The sequence below is a fragment of the Thunnus thynnus genome, chromosome 19 (genome assembly GCF_963924715.1).
Source record: "Thunnus thynnus chromosome 19, fThuThy2.1, whole genome shotgun sequence".
Lineage (NCBI taxonomy): Eukaryota > Metazoa > Chordata > Actinopteri > Scombriformes > Scombridae > Thunnus > Thunnus thynnus.
The window spans coordinates 761,124-780,751 of NC_089535.1; the positions used below are offsets into that span (position 1 = coordinate 761,124).

General features: G+C 39.1%; 2 protein-coding genes and 1 long non-coding RNA gene across 4 annotated transcripts; 1 reads left to right on the plus strand and 2 right to left on the minus strand.

Annotated features, from left to right (window-relative positions):
- il7r (interleukin 7 receptor) lies at positions 1 to 12,382 on the plus strand. Of its 2 annotated transcripts, none has more exons than XM_067574205.1 (9): positions 1 to 147; positions 1,120 to 1,414; positions 5,124 to 5,244; positions 5,330 to 5,484; positions 5,967 to 6,118; positions 6,207 to 6,363; positions 7,144 to 7,246; positions 7,332 to 7,404; positions 9,192 to 12,382. In XM_067574205.1, the coding sequence occupies exons 2-9, from the start codon at positions 1,336 to 1,338 to the stop codon at positions 9,606 to 9,608; spliced, it is 1,257 nt and encodes a 418-aa protein (XP_067430306.1). In that variant the 5' UTR covers positions 1 to 147; positions 1,120 to 1,335; the 3' UTR covers positions 9,609 to 12,382. The 2 variants fall into 2 exon arrangements, with proteins under 2 accessions (XP_067430306.1, XP_067430307.1); XM_067574206.1 differs by lacking the exon at positions 1 to 147 and adding an exon at positions 206 to 1,027.
- On the minus strand, positions 7,192 to 8,204 carry LOC137170684 (uncharacterized). Its single transcript, XR_010924652.1, has 3 exons — positions 7,817 to 8,204; positions 7,345 to 7,388; positions 7,192 to 7,234 (listed from the first exon to the last, which is right to left on the minus strand). It is a non-coding gene; the product is annotated as an uncharacterized lncRNA (long non-coding RNA).
- On the minus strand, positions 11,942 to 18,765 carry capslb (calcyphosine-like b). Its single transcript, XM_067574207.1, has 5 exons — positions 18,647 to 18,765; positions 17,986 to 18,124; positions 14,637 to 14,814; positions 14,352 to 14,561; positions 11,942 to 12,713 (listed from the first exon to the last, which is right to left on the minus strand). Exons 2-5 carry the CDS (start codon positions 18,120 to 18,122, stop codon positions 12,612 to 12,614), a joined length of 627 nt encoding a protein of 208 aa, XP_067430308.1. The 5' UTR covers positions 18,123 to 18,124; positions 18,647 to 18,765; the 3' UTR covers positions 11,942 to 12,611.
- Positions 18,766 to 19,628: the final 863 nt, after the last annotated feature.

Consider the following 19,628-nt stretch of genomic DNA (forward strand, 5'->3'; position numbering starts at 1 on the left):
CTAATGTTAGACCGATGAAGGCGGCAGTCTGCAGACAGACGTGCTGGTTGGACGGTCGACCAGCGTCTGGAACCTCCTCCTCCTCACCGCTCAGACATCTGCGTTGTGATTGGAGGCCTGTGAGAGTGGGCGGGGCTTCTCTCTCAGGTTTTCTTTCTTTTTGTCATTTTTCATGTGAATAACTGAAATAAACTGTCAGTGTGTTGGTCGACTCTGCAGCTTTATAGCGAGTTTCAGCTCAGTGTTTGTTTGTTCTGCTTCACTCAGAGTTGTGACTCTGTTTCCTGTCCGGACAGCCAGCGGGCGGCCATCTTTGTTTTCATTAAGAAACAGAAGTGCTACTTGTGAAACTGGTTAAAAATCTTTTGTTTAATCGTGCAACAGATGGATTTTTTTTTAGATGGTTAGAAGAGTCTTTGAGGATTCAGGAAATAACTTCAGAACAGCAGGAAGACTTTTCAAACATGGCGGGTTAATGAACTTTTAGAGAAACTGATGTGGAGATCCAACAATTAGTCAATTAATCAAGATGAATTAACTGGCAACTATTGTGACAATCAGTTAATTGTTTAGGTCATTATTAGGCAAACAACTCTTTATGAACACCAGATAAGTTTAAAATAATATATTGAAATAATGCTGCAACCAAATAATCAACACAAAGCCTTCAGACTTCAGTCTTGACTTCCAGAGAGTCTGATTAAAGTTCAACCTCCAAAACAATAATCTGTCAATAAAACCAGATACAAACACAAATCATTTACAGCCTCTCAGTGGAGCCTTTATGAAGGAGCAAAACTGGGATTTTTGGGTAAATAATTTGTTTTGGTTAAACATTTTATATATTAAATAAATATTTGAAGGTTATGAACAGATGGAAGAATGAACTCAATCTACTTTCTTTCTTGACTGTTTCTGCTGCTTGAACTGGATGAATCACTCTGACTCAACTTTCACATTTGGGACTTTTTTTTTTTTTTGTCTCAACATTAAAGCTTCAAATGTTTCATTGAAATATGATTGAAAGGTTTGTACTTGAAGTTTGTGCAATAAAGGACAGTGAAGCATGTTGTCCTTCAGTCTTCAGTCTGCTGAACAAAGATGTTTTGTGATTTACAGAACATCCTGTGAGCAAAGAGCTCAGCGAACCCGACGCCCTCCCTCCTTCCTCTGCACCGCTCGACACTCCTTCTTCCTCTCCCTGCGCGCTGACGAGAAAAAGCTCTCAGCTGGTGCGACTGCAGGGTTATGTTGCTGTCGGGGGAACAGGTGAGCTCATCTCTGCCTCTGCAGCTGTAGAGAAGAAGAAGAAGAAGAAGAAGACTGGGCGAGGAGATGCCGTTTGGCTGGTGGACCGCTGTGCTGCTGCTGCTGCCGGCTGTGACTCTGGCTCAGAGTGGAGATGGAGACACAGGTCAGTCCTGTTTATGACAACATGTGATTCACATTTGATCCAAATTACAACTAAACAACATCTTCTCAGTCACATTTATGGCTCCTAATGAGACACATGGAGCCGCAAAAATACAAAAACATCAGTGAATGTCGTGGATGCTCAGGATTGTAGAATCAGTGTTATTATAATATATTTAAGATGAATTATTGCATATGTGAGCTTGTAACTGATCACAACCTGTTTTAAGATTGTACTAGAATCATATCAGGACAAAACAGACAAACTTTTATTTAAAAATAGTTTAAAAGAACAAATCTTCAGTTTTAAAGCTGTATTACTAATATTATATTTCTATCAGTTATTATTTGACCTTGTCATTAAAACTCATCAGTGTCAGCAGCTTCAGAAGTTGTTCACAAAATGTTTTTAGGACCAAACAGGAAACAGAACCAGACAGAACGGAGCTGGGATCCAAAACGAAGTGTTTAATCTTCAGCAGTTTTGGGTCAACAGTTCAGTTCTTCTGTTGTTGTTTGATGTGAACTTCTGAGGTCAAAGAGGACGTGTTGAACAAGGCGTCGGCACAATCAGCTTCAGCCTGCAGGAACATTTCTGTTGTTGTGATGTTTTCAACTGTGGTATTTTTGAATGTGTGCAGGTGTGTATGTATTTATATACAGTGGGGTCCAAAAGTCATGTATATACATTTATATATATGTATATTCACATGAATGTGAAATTGTGTCCAAACATTTGACTGGTACTGTTATATATGACCTAAGTGTTGGAAAGTAACTGAGTACATTTACTCAAGAACATTTCTTTATAACACTATCAGCATATAATATTGTAGGAAATATTGTACTTTCTACTCCACTACATTTATTTGACAGCTTTAGTTACTTTTCAGATGAAGATTTGACACAATGGATAATATAACAAGCTTTTAAAATACAACACATTGTTAAAGATGAAACCATAAATGTTCAAATGATCCAATATTTCAGCAAAAATCAAAGATTAGAGAAAAAGTCCAAAAACTGAAAACAGATTTGTGTATCAGAACTTTGTTTTTTCTTCTTTCCTCTCCCATTAATCATCTCACCACCCCTCAGATTTATCTGCTGACCCTTTGGAGGGGCCCGACCCCTAGGTTGGGAACCACTGGACTAAACTAGCTAACTGTATATAAAGTAGTGTAAACTAGCTCCACCTCCAGCAGCTACAACAGTAACATGCTGCTTTAACACTGATGCTTCACTATTAATAATCTAATGATGTCATATATAATAATATATCAGTCAGAGGGACCAAACCACTACTTTTACTGCAATACTTTAACTACATCAAGCTCATAATACTTATGTACTTTTACTGCAATACTTTAACTACATCAAGCTCATAATACTTATGTACTTTTACTGCAATACTTTAACTACATCAAGCTCATAATACTTATGTACTTTTACTGCAATACTTTAACTACATCAAGCTCATAATACTTATGTACTTTTACTGCAGTAGGATTTTTCATGCAGGACTTTTACTTGTATTGGAGTATTTGTACACTGCAGTATTGGTACTTTTACTGAAGTAGTAAAGTATCTGAGTACTTCTTCCACTGCTGTTAACCAGCGCAGTGGAAACACAAACCTTTACATTTAGTTTATTTCTTTTACTTGAATCATAAGTTGGATTAATAACAGTGTTTAAGATTGTATCAGATCTCATGTTTCGTGTCAGTAAGTGACAGCTCACAACTTATTTTAGTCTAAAATGAGTCATTCATGAATATATGTTCTGTGTTGCACTATGAGACTATAGATGCACTTTACTGATTATCACACAGCTTCATTTATAGTTGATAGAAAGAGAACTTAATGAAGAACTAATGTGTTCTGGTCCAATAGGCTGAAGTTTGGAATTAATTTATTTATGTTTATGTTTATTAGACTGAATGTCAGCAGCATCACAGTTCAAACAGCTGACTGAACTTTAATGCCATAAACTATGAAAGTTAAAACTTCAGCTTTCATCAGTGGGACAAATATTCTATCATGAGGAATTTTGCTGTTATTTTCCATATTGACTGTGCAGAGGAAGATGTGAAATGAAGCTCTTTCATGTTGTGGGTGTTCAGAGAGGAGTGTGACAGTTGATCCGTGTGAGGACGGTGGACGCAGAAAGGTCAACGTATGTAGTCACTGCTGGGATGTGATGAGTGAGAAAACATGTGAGAATGAGAGCTGAGAGATGTCCTGAACATGTAGGTTTATTATCTGTGTGGTTCTGCTCCTCATTTACATACATTCACTGATTAGCTGATTAACATGAAGTACAGCTGAGGCTGAATCTCATCAGTCTCGCAGCTCATAAACCAATTTAACATGTGAAAATGTTGCTTGATGAAAGGTCAGAGGTCAGAGGATCAGTAAAGTTCACAAAGACCATCAATGTATCAACCAAACTGCTGTCGTGACTCATGTTGACGCCATTCGTCAATAGTCAATTAGCCGATTGATAGAAGATAAATCATCTACAATTAAGTTTTTATAGATAAGATTTTATAGATGAAAGGATTAATCAATCATAAAAACAATAGACAGATTAATTGATATTAAAAATAATTGTCAGTTGCAGCTCTAGTCAAGTCAGAGGAACAAAGTTATTACAGTTCATCCTCTGGGGAACATGAATGTGTGAAATTAATCTTATAGCAATGGATCTAATAGTAACTAAAACATAAAGCTCATTGTGGCGCTACAGGAAAAGTCAGAGGGTCACCAAAGTTATTACAGTTCATCCTCTGGGGAACATGAATGTGTCAAACTAAATCTGTGCCAATCCATTAAGTAAACGTTAAAACTTTGACCTCATGGCGGCGCTAGAGGGAAAGTCAGAGGAGCATCTTAGCGGGTAGATATGATCCTCTGGGGAACGTCTGAACTAAATGTCACAGCGATTCATCCAATAGTTGTTGAGATACTAAAAGGTCGACTTCACCATCGTCGTTAGAATACATCCTCTGGGGAACATGAATAAACTGCACATAATGTGACTAGTGTGGAAACCATTCGTCAAATAATTGATTAGTTGATCAACGGGAAATAAATCATAAGTTGCTTATGGAGGAAAAATGTCAAAAGTGTTTCATCCTTCTCCAATTTTCTTCTTCTCTCAGTTTCATAACGTTTTAATATTTAATATAAATATTTTGGTTTTGGGCTTTTGGTCGTTTGTCTGTATTTTCACTATTTTCCTGCCATTTCATAGACGAAAGGATTAATAAAAGTACTCAACAAACTGTTATTTGCAGCTCTAGTCGAGACGTTTCAGGAGGAAAAGTCAGCGTCACCATATCAGTAGGATTCATCCTCTGGAGAACATGAATGTCTGAACCAAAATTTGTGCCGATATTTCACAGCAGACATGAAACTTTAAGCTGACGGTGGCGCTAGAGGGAAAGCCAGAGGATCGTCAAAGTTATGAGGATTCATCCTCTGGGAAACATGAATGTCTGAACTAAATTTTGTGCTGATCCATTAAGTAGATATTTGAGATATAGAGATATTTCACAGCACAAGTGAAAACTTTGACGCCCATCAATCATCTCACAACCCCTCAGCTGCATCTGCTGACCCTGTACTGCTACTAATACTGATATCACTGATAGGACTGTGTTGAATGGTCGAGCGTCTCTTTAATAAAAGTTCCTGTTTCCTCTCAGAGCCGGAAATCAGCTGCACCTCTCACATCTCGACAAAAGGATGCAGTCTGACCTGCGAGCTGAACAGGGATGATGGGGACGACGAAGAGGAGGGCGACAGCATCGAGAGGATCACTATGTGGTAAAAATGTTTTAGATGTTTGAAGAGGTTCCTACACAGTTTCAGAGGTGACTCAGACACTGACGGAGAGTTGTTCTGTTCACAGTTACTACGACTTAACATCAAACAAGATCAAGTGTCTGGAGGCGTTCGGGAACACGATGAACTCCTCAGAGCTGCATTCTCTGAGACCTTTCAACCGGACCGTCTACCTGAAGAGCGGAAAGACATTCACAGACAAAGTCGACCTGAAGAAAATAGGTAAATGCTTCCTGTGTTCACGTTGAACCTGAGGAAATACATACAAGAGTACATACAGTAATTACTGATTGAAATAACCGCTGCTTCCCAGAGACTGTGATAGCTGCAAATGGAAAACATGACATGCAAGAGAAACCTGAATAGAGCAGTGGCTGCATGCTAGTGTTTGTGGTCGCTGTGACCTGACAGCCAGCACGTATTCGGTTTAGAAACCTGCCTTTCTTCTGACTCATGATGAAAAGTGCTCTGAACAAAGATCAGCTCTCACAGCCTCAGTCACACAGCCCTGGCCCTATATCAGCTGATCGGCTGTCATCATTGATTGACCAGCGTTTATCTCACCTTATTGTGTTGATGAACTTGACCAATGGCCAATCAGGCCTGAGGTGGCCATTAATTCTTCAAATGAACCAAACTTCAGGTGTGAAAGTGTCCGTGCAACAGCTGTTTACTGTCTTTTGGTTCTTTTTGTTTCCCTGCAGTGAAACCCAGAAGTCCTCGTGTGTGGAACGTGACGTTCAACCAGGAGACCAACCAGGCCGTGTTTCATATTCAGATTCCATATAACAATGATTATATAAGAACAGACAATCTGCTGTTCCAGCTGTACATCTGGACCGCCGGCAGTGAAACAGTAACATCATTTGAATTCTGTTATCATTATTATTATCTTTGAAAATGTTCAGCAACGTTGGGATTAATCCACGTTTTTTTCACCACAGACTCAAGAAGTCTCCCAAAAAGACACTTTGGAAATCAGCATGGAGCATCTTCAGAAGGACCAAGAGTATCACGTCAGAGTGCGAGCGAAGCCGGACACAAATCTGCAGGGCAGCTGGAGCGAGTGGAGTGAAACTTTCAGCTTCTCTACTCCTGCTGGTAAGCAGAGGTGGAAGAAGTTCTCACATCCTTTACTGAAGTAAAAGCAGCAAAAATACTTAATTACAAGTAAAAGTCCTGCATTCAAATTCTTACTGGTAAAAGTACAAAAGTTTTACCAGCTGAATTTACTTAAAGTGCTAAAATAAAATTACTCATTTTATAGAAAATCAGGCTGTGAGTGATTTATTAAATACATTAACATAAAGTACATTATTGATACTGATGAGTCAGTGTCAGAGCAGCATGTTACTGTTGTAGCTGCTGCGGGTGGAGCCAGTTTGAACTTTCTTGTGAAGGTCACGAGATAAATCTGAGAGCTCTTGAGATGATAGATTAGGGAGGAAAGAAGAAGAAGAAAAAAAAGTTTTGCTATAAAAAAAATGTGGTTTCATTTTCAGAACTTTTCTTTAATCTTTGCATTTTTGTGAAATATTGGAGAGTTTTTTTTACCTCTTTGGGCCTCAAACAGTTATTTGAAACCATATGAGGGGAAATGTCTCTTTAGAGCTGCAAACAACTCAGAGACATCTGAAACATGACAAAGAGACACAGATACACACTGACGTTTAGTAAGAGAACCACCAACAACTGGAACCACTGGTTTAATATTTAATAACTGTGCTTTAAAAACTGTAATAAAAGTACAGTACTTGAGTAAATGTATTTAGTTACTCTCTGACGCTGCTTGTAAGAACAAGTCAGCTTGAACACATTTTGCTTTTCTACATGACAGAAGAGAGTAACGACCTTTTCTCTGACCTCTCTCCCCACTTAAAGAACCGGAGAAGGGCGTCCAATGGGAGACGACCTACAGACCGCTCATATATCTCGTCCCGCTGGTGGTGCTGACTTTTAGCGTTGTTTACTTCTGGAAAAACAAGTATGCCGTCCCTGCTTTTCTGTCAGACAATCAATTAAATTACATGTTTCATATGTTAATATGTCTTTTCTTTTTCCCCTCACAGAATATTCACTTACATGTGGCCGAGCATCCCGCATCCCAAACACACGCTGGTGCAGATCTGCAATTCAAATAAAGTGAGTTGTTTTACTTTGAGACCGTTCTCTTCTTATTTAAAATGCTCAATAACAACATATGTTTACTTTCAAGTGACTTCTAGTAAGTTAGGAATTATAACTCTGTCAGGAACTTAAGAGGAACTACTGTGACGTTCAGCGGTGGAAGAAGATCTTCTTCTTAAGTAAAAGTGGTGATACCACAATGATCAATCATAAGTAAAAGTCCTGCATTCAAAATCTAAAGGAATATTGGATCATTGACAACAGTGTCAACAGCAAATAATGTTTAACTACTTATCCTGTTGGCTAGTTTAATCTCTAACAGTCAATATTTTAGTAGCTAGCTTAAGTTGCTAGTTACTAAAGCTGTGAAATAAATGTAGTTCAGTGAAAAGTACAAATTAACACAAATTGTACTTAATTACAGTACCTGAGTATCTGTAACCACCAGTGAAATTCATCTGTGTCTTTGTGAGGTATTTGTTTCTGGAGGCTCAGTGACGTAGGAACACACGGCTACTTGGTAAACTGCTGTAGGTGGTGAGCTAACTACTAACATGCTAGCAAGCCTGAAACATGCTAACACTAGTCAGCCACAATACCTCTGTTTCACCATTCTTAATGTTCATTATTTCATTCGATAAACAGTCATAGAAGAGGAGAATAAAGACTAAAAAACTTGCTTTCTGACAGTTACCTAGCTAGTTCGCTTGATTGCTAAATTAACAGAAGCTGTATTAGCATCATGTCGTCCTGTCTGCTAACTGTGTACAGACCATGTCTCTGTTGTGGGACAGTGTTTAGTCCGACAGAGGAGTTTTAATGAACAGCTACATTTTAGACTCCTCATGCCCCTCAAAGGTCAGCTCTGTCAGGAGGTTATTGGTCAACAGCGCTAATTTGACCAAAGTTAAAGTCAACATTAAAGATTTGTGTGCATCTGCTTTGCCCACGTGAGTGAATCCGCTGATCTCTGCGGTTCCATCAGTACTAATTTATTTCACCACAAAACTGTGCTGCAACCGACCGCGTCTTAAACAAATAATTAATAATTTAAGCATGACAACGTAGACCTAACCCAAACAAAGATATTAAACCAACCAAACCTCAGCAGACACCACAGCGTCGTCACATCAGAAAACGCTTTTAGTTTTTGTTTTGGAAGTCAGTGGCGAGTGATGTCGTTAAAACTTCACATCCAACTGTAATAACACAATAGAGTTACGAGGTGGGAAGTAAAAATCCAGCTCACGTTTTGAAAAGACAGTTTGGATCAACATGACATTATCCTGGTAGAACCATAAGAACAAAAGATGAACAACTGTGTTAGAAAATATCTGGTTCTTTGGTAAAGAGTTGAGGCTTCATGATAAGGTACAGAATGTCGGGGTAGGAGTTAACTACGACTCCCAGTGTGCATTTTGGTAAGAAACAGCCAGTCGCGGAGCTTAAAATTTGGTCACGTGTTTTGAATTCATTATACTGTGATTCACATCTATAACCGGCCTCTTCTCCATAGCAACGGTTCATGGATACTGTAGGATACCACAGACTCCATTATCAGAAAGTGTAAATAATGTAAACTGGTGGTCAGAATATAAACCTGTAGCATCGTCACATTATCCAGGAGAGTCTTGAGTTTCTATGTTCAGTCACATCGAGGAGATCGATTAAAGAAATATTTGAAATAAGAATACAAAATGAGGAAAAACACGTCCTGAACCAGCGGCTGCTCACATTTCACAGCTGTGCAGGTTTCTGATTGTCTGATGACTGAATGTGATGATGTGTTTGTGTTTGTGCAGGGCCTTCTGCTGAACTTAAAACCAGAGGTGTTCAGCGCCCTTAAAATTTCCCCGATGGAGAAAGCAACGTGTGAGGAAACAGAGCCCTCGATTGCTGCTGCTGCTGCTGCCGACGGTACGAACGCTCCCTCCTCCACCCAGAGCTCCGACTGCTCCAGGAGCAACACCAGCGTCAGCACTGAGGAGTCGGAGCTGCTGAGTAGGAGCTCCTCCGACGGAGAGGACAGCCTCCAGAGCTCCGGTCCGTCCCCGGTGGACGTCCCCCAGCTCGCAGAGCGACCTGGCACACCTGCACCTGAACGCAGCGCTGGACGGAACGAGCCTGAGTTGTTTGCTGTGAGCCAGCAGGAGGAGGCCTACGTCACCATGTCCAGCTTCTATCAGTTAGGAGAAGAGAGCAGGACCTATATTTATTAAACTTCTGAGAATTACATCTCTAAACATACAGTGGTTCCCAACCGGGGGGGTCGGGGCCCACCATGAGGCCCGTAGATAAATCTGAAGGGTCACACAATGATTAAATGGATGACAGAAAGAAAGAAAACTCTTTTTTAGCCTGCATGCTTCCCTGGATGGCGATGTCTGTCCACACAGAAATATCTCTACAACCATTGGATGAAATTTTGTGCAGACGTTCATGTTCCCCAGAGGATGAATCCGACTGACCTGTGTTCCTTATCCACTTATCCAGTGAAATGTCTCAACATCAAGATACAAGATGGATTGCTCTGAAATGTGGTACAGATTCTTGTTATACAGACGATGAATCCTCCTGACTTTGATCCACTGATTTGTACTCTAGTGCCACCCTGAGGTTGGATTTAAGTAAAATATCTCAACAACTGTTAGATGGATTGTCTGGAGATTTGGTTCATATTCACGCTCTCCTCAGGATGAATTGTAATAACTTTGGTGACTTTTCATCTAGCACTATCATCTGGTCAAATTGTTAATTTGTCCAAAACTTTTGTTTATGACCAAATACCTTCAAAAGTCCTGACATTCCCGTCATCGTTAGGGGTACTTTGTGTTTAGCCTTGTGCATCCTGACAGAGCTGCTAGCATGACTGTAGACTCTCAGTATGTTTCCCTCCCTGCGTAGTTCAGTCTGGTTGAACAGGACTCCCGTTGGTTTTCCCCCCTTGGTTTGATTGGTTGTGGTCTCAGTTCTCCATCTGACCAACTACAAGGCTGCGAGTTTGAGCTAAATGGTTGGAATAACAAACAGCGTACGTTAGTCTTCTTGATATTTAGGCAGATACGACCTTCTTACTGAGTTGACCAATCCGATCCACTGACTCGGCCCAAAGCAAACACACTAGAGGTTTGAAAAATCCCTCCGTCTTATCCAGTTGAAATACTGCATACTTTCACCAAAATCCATCACCGCTCACGTCCACACTAAGACGGAGAGCTGTGATGAGGGTGGATAGATTGATTCCTCAAGCGGCCAAACACAACAAAATCAAACAACAGCTGGGATCCACTGACATAAAGAGTTACTATACAGTTAAAAGTGAATAATAAGACACATTATCACGAGACGACAAGTGTCGGAGGAACATTTAGAACATTTGATCACATGATTAATCCTGTATTAGCTCAGAGCAGGAACATCAAAGGATTTACTCTACATCTGAAAAAAATCCATATTTTCTCAGGGATATAGTATCCTGCATATGATTTTATTATTATTATTTTTTTTACATTAATGTGTTTTGCTTGAAGTCTTTAATATCTCCAGTAGCAGTTAAAGGGGCATTCCAGCAGTTTAGTTTTGCACTTCCATGAAGAAGCTGGATTTGTGAGTTACAGATTAGCAACAAAATAATCCAGATCTGTGCAGCAGAGGTGGAGATATCCAGACTTTTATTACAAAAACACTGCATCCTACATTTCCCATAATGCAACTGGATAGTGTCTGTCATCAGAGCCTCCCTGCAGGTAAACAACCATGTCTTTCAAACTTATTATTATTATTATACATTTTTAGTATTTTTAAGTGAAAAAAAATTTGATAAACACCTTTTTATTCTTTAGTTTGTGAGTGGGAGTAAAAGAGGATTTTTGCTTTTTTATCTTTCTCTGAAGTTACTTTTAGCAGTTTGAGAAATACAAGGCCAGAACTATTGAAATGTAGCTCTTTTCATTATGTAGCTTTTGACGTCATATGACTTTATCCTGATGTCTCTTATGTTGTATACTGACATATCTTCGTCATCTGTCGCCCAGAGTCGGTTGATGGAGGAACCTCAGAAGACCAAACCAGTGTTTCTGCATGTTTTAGCCCTTTTTTTATATTCCTGCCACTGTTTCCAAAGCAAACCATCTTCCAGGCAGCCTACCGATCAAAGTGTCAGTTCACCTAAATTACAAAACATCTCTCCATGCAGATACTTTTGGTTTTATTGTGCAGGTTTTGAGATTTCTGCCTCCTTTTCTTCTCTAATTTGGGCGAATTAACCCTTTAACATCAAAGTTCTTGCATGGTACCGCTCATGTGTTGACATGCTGGTTAACAGAATATATCTGATTCAATTTCTAACAACAATAAAGCAACATGGACACCTGCTGACCAGTTCAGCAAACTGTAACTCAACCACAGTGGAAATATGAACATAAATATAAAACTGGACACGATGTTCAAACCATAGTGATATGAATAGATACAGTTGGCTGCCTGGAATCACATATATTTTCTTTCTTGAGCTAAAACAAACAAAAACACCAGTGAGGTCCTTTTTTAAAAAAAAAAAAGAAGCTGCTGTTATTCTGAAATAACATATTCTCTCCTCATGATCACCAATCACTCAGCAGTGAATTACAGTGAATGTCATTATGATCACTCTGAGCAGTCTGCAGGTGAGATGCGGACGCGTTGCCGCGGCAACCGGACTCACCTGTGTCTGTTTGAGGTCAGATACGAGTCACAGAGACGCCGAACACAATGCTGCTTGTTAAATATCTCACACAACTTACACCTCATGTTTCCTTACAGCAATACATACACCGAATGTACGCTTTGTTTTCTCAGAAACCTGATTGTAATGTTTGTACTAAACATACTGTACATACTATCTGGTGATGTTTGTTTTTACCTGTTATGACATAAACATTTTCCTTATTTAAACAAAGGCGATGATGTTGCATATCAACGTATAATAAAGTATAAAACCTGATATGGAAACATACTGTTGTCTTGTGTTTACCTACATTATATTACCAAAACAGACTGAATATGCAAAATGATTATTTAAAAAGTCAAACTTATACTAATTAGTAAAGAAATTATTTGTCTAACTTACAAAAGCACAACATTAATTATAGCTGCTATCAAAGGGCTCGATCTGATCACCAATAATTAAAAATGCATCATGTGATTAATGAGAGTTTTGAGTTCATCAAGTCTTTGGATCTGATTCAGAGCTTCCAGGCGTTTCTCATCATAAGAATAAAGTAGACGTCGCTGTCGATGGAGGCGCTGACGCCGCAGTAATAGTTGACAAACTCTTCTTTGGTCACCTGTCGATCAGAAGAAAGATGTTTTAGAAATGTTTAACGGCAGCATGACGACGGTCAGAATCAGTCTGTAGAGTTTTACTATGAAGGGAAACAGCAGAGAGAAGCAGGTCAGAGCAGCTGGACGGTTATTCGTCTATGCAGATGATCCGCTGGTTTCCATCCAGATGAGCCAAAGGTGAGTTTTTTGATCCAGACTGAAAAACTATCTGATGAGTTGATATGAGTTGATGATGATCCTCTGACTTTTCCTCTATGAGGTCAAAGTTCTCTAGTTTTTTATGCTGTAAAATATCTCAACATCTAGTTGACGGATCGGCCTTCGTGTTCGTGTTCTACTGACTCCGATGATCCTCTGACTCTTTAGTTCTTTATTAAAGACAACTATTGGATGCATTGCTGTGTTCATGTTTCCCTCAGGATGAACTGTAATAACTTTGATCCTCTGACTTCTCATCTAGCGCCACCATCTGGCCAAAATGTTTTATTTGTCCAACTCTGAAATATCTGCAAATTACTGACATTCCCATCAGCCTCTCATCATTTACCCGAGTGCTTGTTTGCTCATTTGCATATATGTTTATTTGTTTATTTATTATTTTCTTCTTGATTCTGTCGTATTTGTCCAGAGTTTGATTTTACTTCCTGGACAATAAATGTTTTCTGTCCTGTGTAATAACGTCCGTATAACTCCTCATAAAGAGAGTTAGTGGGGATGCAGCTGGTAATTATTAAGACAGGAAATAAACTTTGACATCAGCATCATATCTGGATGGAAACAGCGAGTGAAGCCCAGAAACTGAAGCTCAAAAGGATGATTTGGGTTTTTATTGAACTATAGAGAATAAAGATTGATTAAAAGACAGAAACATGAAGGTTGAAACACTACAGAGGTTTGTGTCTTGTATGGTTCTGATGTCTCTTTTTTTGCTGTATTTAAAAACATAAAAACCATACAACAGACTAATTGATTAGTGAGACGACTTTCAGGGGGAAATGACAACACAAACTTTTCTAAAATTAGAAAACACCTTGAAATGTGAAACTCTGCCGCCACCCACACGGGGAGTTTGTTTACCAGAAGTCAGAGTTTCCAGGCATTTCTCATCATCACAATAAAGTAGACATCCGTATCGATGGACGCACTCACGCCAGCATAATAATTCATAAATTCCTCCTGGGTCACCTTCAGAGAGCAACACCAGCATCAACACACACTTCATTCAATTAGTACAACTTGTTTAAGGGACCGTTTAACCCTTAAATAACACAGTTCAGTCGATCTTACACGCTTATGACTTACTGAGAGCAGCTCCACTTGATATGACTGAATAGAAGCTTCACACAGACTTTTAAATGACTGTGTGGACACACTGTGGATTTTGGCCTCCATCACTTCCATTAAAGCACATTTGAAGGATCTTTTAATATCCAGTATGAACAGGAGGAATGATTACAGACACCTGACTGCTGGTTTAAGACACACTGGAGGAGCTGAATCTGACCTTTAAAGGACTTCTCACATTGAACATGTCTGACTGAACGTGTTGCAGATTTGTGGCAAACTAACAACTTCTCACTTCAACCATAAAAAGCTCTGAGGAGACACTTTAAAAACAAAAAGCCTCGAGTGTTTATTACCTTTCCATCTTTGTCATACGGAGAGTCAAAGCTGTCCAGGAACGTCCTGAACACCTGATCCTCGGTCCACTCCCCGTTCTGATACTTGGGGTGGTACTTGGCGTTATAAACCCCCCGCAGGTCTTCGACGGTGATCACCCCGTCGCCTGTCTTATCCAGCTTCCGAAACGCCTGCATGACCACCTCCCTCCTGGCCTTGGACATGGCCGGCTGCAGTTAACAGATTGTTGGAGTTAAGACACTTGAAATAATCCTGAGCCGAACAGTCGCAGTGTTTATATTCACCCTGAGAGTGAAGAGGAACTCGTCGAAGTCGATGGATCCGCTGCCGTCGCGGTCGAAGTGCTGAAAGAGAGTCGTGGCTTCCTGTTTGTCCATCAGGATCCCGTAGTCGTTCAAACCCTTCAGAAACTCCTTCAGGTCCAGCGAGCGGTTCTTATCGTCGTCCATTATTTTAAAGGTTCTGACAAACAGGAAGGATCAACACTCAGACAGTATCAGCTGTTAGTAGAATAATAATTATAACATCTTGCACTTTTCAACACAAAGTTACAAAGTGTTTACATGGTTAAAACTGTAAAATCAGACAAGTTAAAAGTAATAAAATACACAGAGTATACGATTAAACAATAAAAATAACAATGAAACAACAGCAGTAATAAAACATGTTGGAAATAAAACAATGTAACATTACTTTATAGCAGATATATCACATCAGTGTAAAAACAGTAGCAGCATTAATGTCTTTTAGTGTCGTGAAATAAAATTGAATAGTAGGTTATCATTTTATAAATCTTTTGTATATATGTTACAAATGTTTTCAAACTAAGGAGTCAATGTTTGTTATCAACTGAATGTGATGTCATTGTCATTTTGGGGATACATGTTGGTGAAGAAATCCTGCTCCTAGTCTAGTTGAACTCTTGAACCTGTTTCTATCTGAGGGTTGCTTGCTGACCTCTGGGGTTAGCTAGAGATATCTTTGTCTTAAGCCTGCTGTTTTAGAGACCATACTTGTTTGTAAGAAGGTGTAACGGTTTGTGGAAGTGTCCGTTTAGGGACCAGACTGTTTTTAGCTTTGCTTCTGGAGACGTATAAAGCTGTCTAGTTTGGGTTCACAATCTTTAGAGAAAGGACCAGCTGAACAACATGCTTTCTCTCCAAAAATACAAGATGATTGTATTTTTGTTTGTGTTTGGACATTTGTATAATTGTTACTGATGATGTGATGGATTGTACAGTGTTTACAACTGCTTCAACAAGTAACAATGTTTAATGCTTTCTTTATGTCTCCATGTGCTTCTTTCTCGAGAGAAAATTTCCACAACAGTGTCGTGTTTTGTTTTTATTCTGTTCTGTTTTCATGTTTTTATGCTGTAAAAAGAATTTCCTGTTATTTCCTCTCCGTCCTGGATGATTTATAACATCAATCCCCACAAAAACACGCACAGCTGCAGGAAACCAGGTCTCACTACTGGCATATAAATAACAGCAGTTTATACTTAAATATGCAACGTGCACATTTTTAACCTTTAACCTGCTGATTCAAACTGAAATTGCTCTTTTACTGTATCAGATTGTTTTAGCAGCTTAAATTCTGAACCGGTTGAAAATGTAAGATATGTTGGAGTCTGATGATTTAAATCAGGTCATTCTGGGGTTTAATGAGTCACATCCCGACTGTGGAGGTCGGACAGAAGCTACGTTCGTCTTCTTTTCAGTCAGAATCAGTTTCAGACTCGTGTTCAGAGACTGAATAACTACGTCGACTGTGATCGACACACAAACATCTCTGCTCTCGCTACCGCTCGCGCGCCGCGGTGATGACGGCAGCGCTTGACATACATGGATTAACCGCTGAATTTATCTATTTGCCTGTTCGCCATGGTTACTGCATCGCTGTGGTAACGCGATGACGTCAGGCCCACCGCAGAGTCAAACTGATCGCCGCCGCAGATTTATGTTTAATGTAGGTCGATTGTTTATATTTAATTAATTAATTGTATTATTTATTCAAGAAACTGTCACAACAAATGTGCCCTTTAAGGATTTTCATATATTTCAGTGCAAAGACTAATAAATGTGTAAGAGCCTGTCGACTGTTTCTGTTGTTATTTGCTCATTTAGTTTCATGTCAATAAACAGTTCAGCAGCCTGTAACGTCTGTTTTATTAAAGAAAAACAAGTCGACGGCTGAAAACCTGCGATCTGAAAAATGCACTTTTTTGAGAAAACTAAAAAAACTTGTTTTCTTGCAGAATGCTGTTTGTTAAGGATATCCAACACATAAAACACTGTTTGTGGACTATATTATTATATTATGTGTTATAGATATTAATGCATCGTAAAGTGCAGAGAGGAGCTTTTGCACTTGGTGCAAGTTGGAAGAGGTTCTACAAAACGATGCTCTAAATTAAGTTAATAATTACAATTAAATTTAAAATAAAATTATAATTTGTTTTCAGGTAAAAAAAAAATGTAGTGAAAGTAACAGCTACTACATTGTAGAATTCCTTAAATTCAGTGTGTTTGCTTCCTCGTCTGCTGGAAATGATTCAGTGATTGTGTAACTCACTCGTGTTTTTGTGTTGTTGTGTTACTTTCTGTCACAACGAAGGGCGGCATTATCTTGATTATCTTGATTATCTTGATTATCCTGCAGACAGACTGAATATGAGCAGCCTTCCTTGTTCTCATCATGCAGAGTGAAATCTACCAATCAGAACATTGTGTTTTGTGCTTCGACCATCGATGTTCGCTGAATGTCGACTAATATTCCTGCTGCAGAGTCGCTGGAATAAAGAGACGTTTAAAGAACAGACTACTACAGGAATAAATGCATCTGCAAAGTTTATTTAGGAACAAATTATTTTATAACATCTGAGATTAATTTATTATTTTATGGCGGTTACTGTGACGGTTTGAATGGCTTCACTGATTTGTGCAGCAGCTCTAATAAACTCTAATAGAGATGCGAAGTGGAAGCAGATATTTAGGACGCCGTCGGTTCTGGAAGTAAAAGTCAAATTAATTTAATGTTTCTCACAGACTGTTAGTGACTCTCAGTTCTACAGTTTGGATCAACGTGAAACTCTGCTGGTTTGAATCATCAGAACAAAACGAATGTTAGAAAACATCTGGTTCTTTGAACATGTACGGATGGATCTGACAAGTTGACATTTGGAGTAAAGAAGGAGGAAAAGAAGTGAAATCCTGCTACTATAGTTTGTTTACGTAGCCTCCGGAGCCGGAGGAAGCTTCCTGAAGCTGACCAATCAGAACAGAGCGGGCTCATCAGGAGGGCGGGGCTTAAAGAGACAGGAGCTAAAACGGCCTGTTTCAGACAGAGGCTGAACTGAGGGGCTGCATAAAGGACCAGTAGAAGATAAATAAGGAGTTTTTATTCCAGTAGAGCCCCAGAATATAAATATAGTGTGGAGGGTCTGAGGACAGATGATGTCGTGTTGCTGCACAGATTATAAAAAGACTCTTCCGGCTAATTTGTGATTTTGAGCTATAAAAATAAAAGACTTGACTGTTCATGCCTCTGAATCTCCACCTTCCACAGACTCAACAGGTGTGCGTGCGTGCGTGTGCGCGCGTGTGTGTGTGCGCTCGTGCGTGAACAGCTCACCTGCCCAGACCTTTGATCCCGGACGATCCTCTGGCGAGACACTGCAGCCGGAGTCTCTCCACCGGGTCTGAACACTGGTTCAGCTGCCGCTTGGCGTTCATCGACATCTCTCTGTCATGTCTGGACGTCCCCGCCATCACTGACGTCATCAATACATTCAAAGGTGCATCATCAATATCTATCCATCTATCTATCTACATATATATGTATATATTTATATATAGAGAGAGTATATGTGCGTCAAACGGTTTTAAGGAGCGACGTAGAGTAAAGTAAAGTACAAACTGGACTAATGTACAACAGTTGAGTAAAAGAACTTTTTCAGTATTTCCTCACATTTAATGGACAAATCGCCTCAAACACCAAACACAGTAAAAGGTTGAGCAGGTTACAGGTGAGTCCGCCTCTCTGGAGCGGAAATGCAGGTAAATACTGATTAATGATCAACTGACATTAACTAACGACTGGGATCAAGTTGCTTCAGGTAAAGTCTTTTTCCATGAATGTTGAAACTGTCTGAGTGTTTATAAGAAAGGAGGAAACAGGAAGAACTGAAGAAAAACTATTAACGGAATTATAAAAGTTTTTCTTTCTCATAATAATAATAATAATGATAATAATAATAAATATGTTGTGTAAGAATGAGTCAGCAGTAACTCACCGACAGCAGCTGAAACGTTTTTATCTCCGGTTGGAAACAACAAACCGACGCTGCCCTTCCCCAAACGATCCGCGGTTGCTATGGAGATCTACTGTCCCCTCCTGTGATTGGCTGTTCAGACGTCTTCATAAAGATCCGCGATGATCCTCCAGATACGACCAGAGCATCGGGGTGACGTCACCTAATCAATATCTGATAACTAACAGCATAACAGAAAGTTTCAAACGTTTTCACTGATTTTAACCAGTTCAGATATATTTTAATATTTTAATATCAGATGTTCATTTTGTTTTATTTCAGACTGATGTTCAGATTAAGATTTAATTAAAAATTAAAAATATTATGATAATCTTACAATAGGCTGTTATTATAATCCAGATATTAAATTATCCAATATTTAGTAAAAAAAAAAAAAAAGAAGGAATGGAAATAAAACATCTATTATTCATTATTACAATCAGTTGCAATAATCCAATTAATATAAATTGTATATTATAATATTATATTAATAATTCGTATACTTATTTGTATTTTTATTGGTAGTATTTGTTGTTGTCATGTTTAGAATCCTGGTTGTTCACTGCCCTCTAGTGGTCAAACTGGTTAAATACCAGTCTGTGTGGTTTAATATCAGGATCATTGTTGGTATCAGTATTACACTGAGCTGCTAGTGCCTTGCTCAGAGGCACAGTATGAAAACACAACACGAGGAGCAAAAGTAACATCATGAAATAAAAGCTGCATGAACACAAACAGTGTCGTTGACAGAACATCCGTCCTCTGAACACTCGGCCTTCATTAAGTTATATTTCTGCAGGATCAGCGTGTCGACAGTCATGTGATGCAGTCACATGATATTCCAGAAACAGATAATCAACATTATTGTCATGTGTCCATGTGGCTTTAAAACAACAGTTTAACTTTGCTTCTATCGTCTCCTGAAAGAGAAACTTTGATTAAATGAACAAATAATAAAGCACTT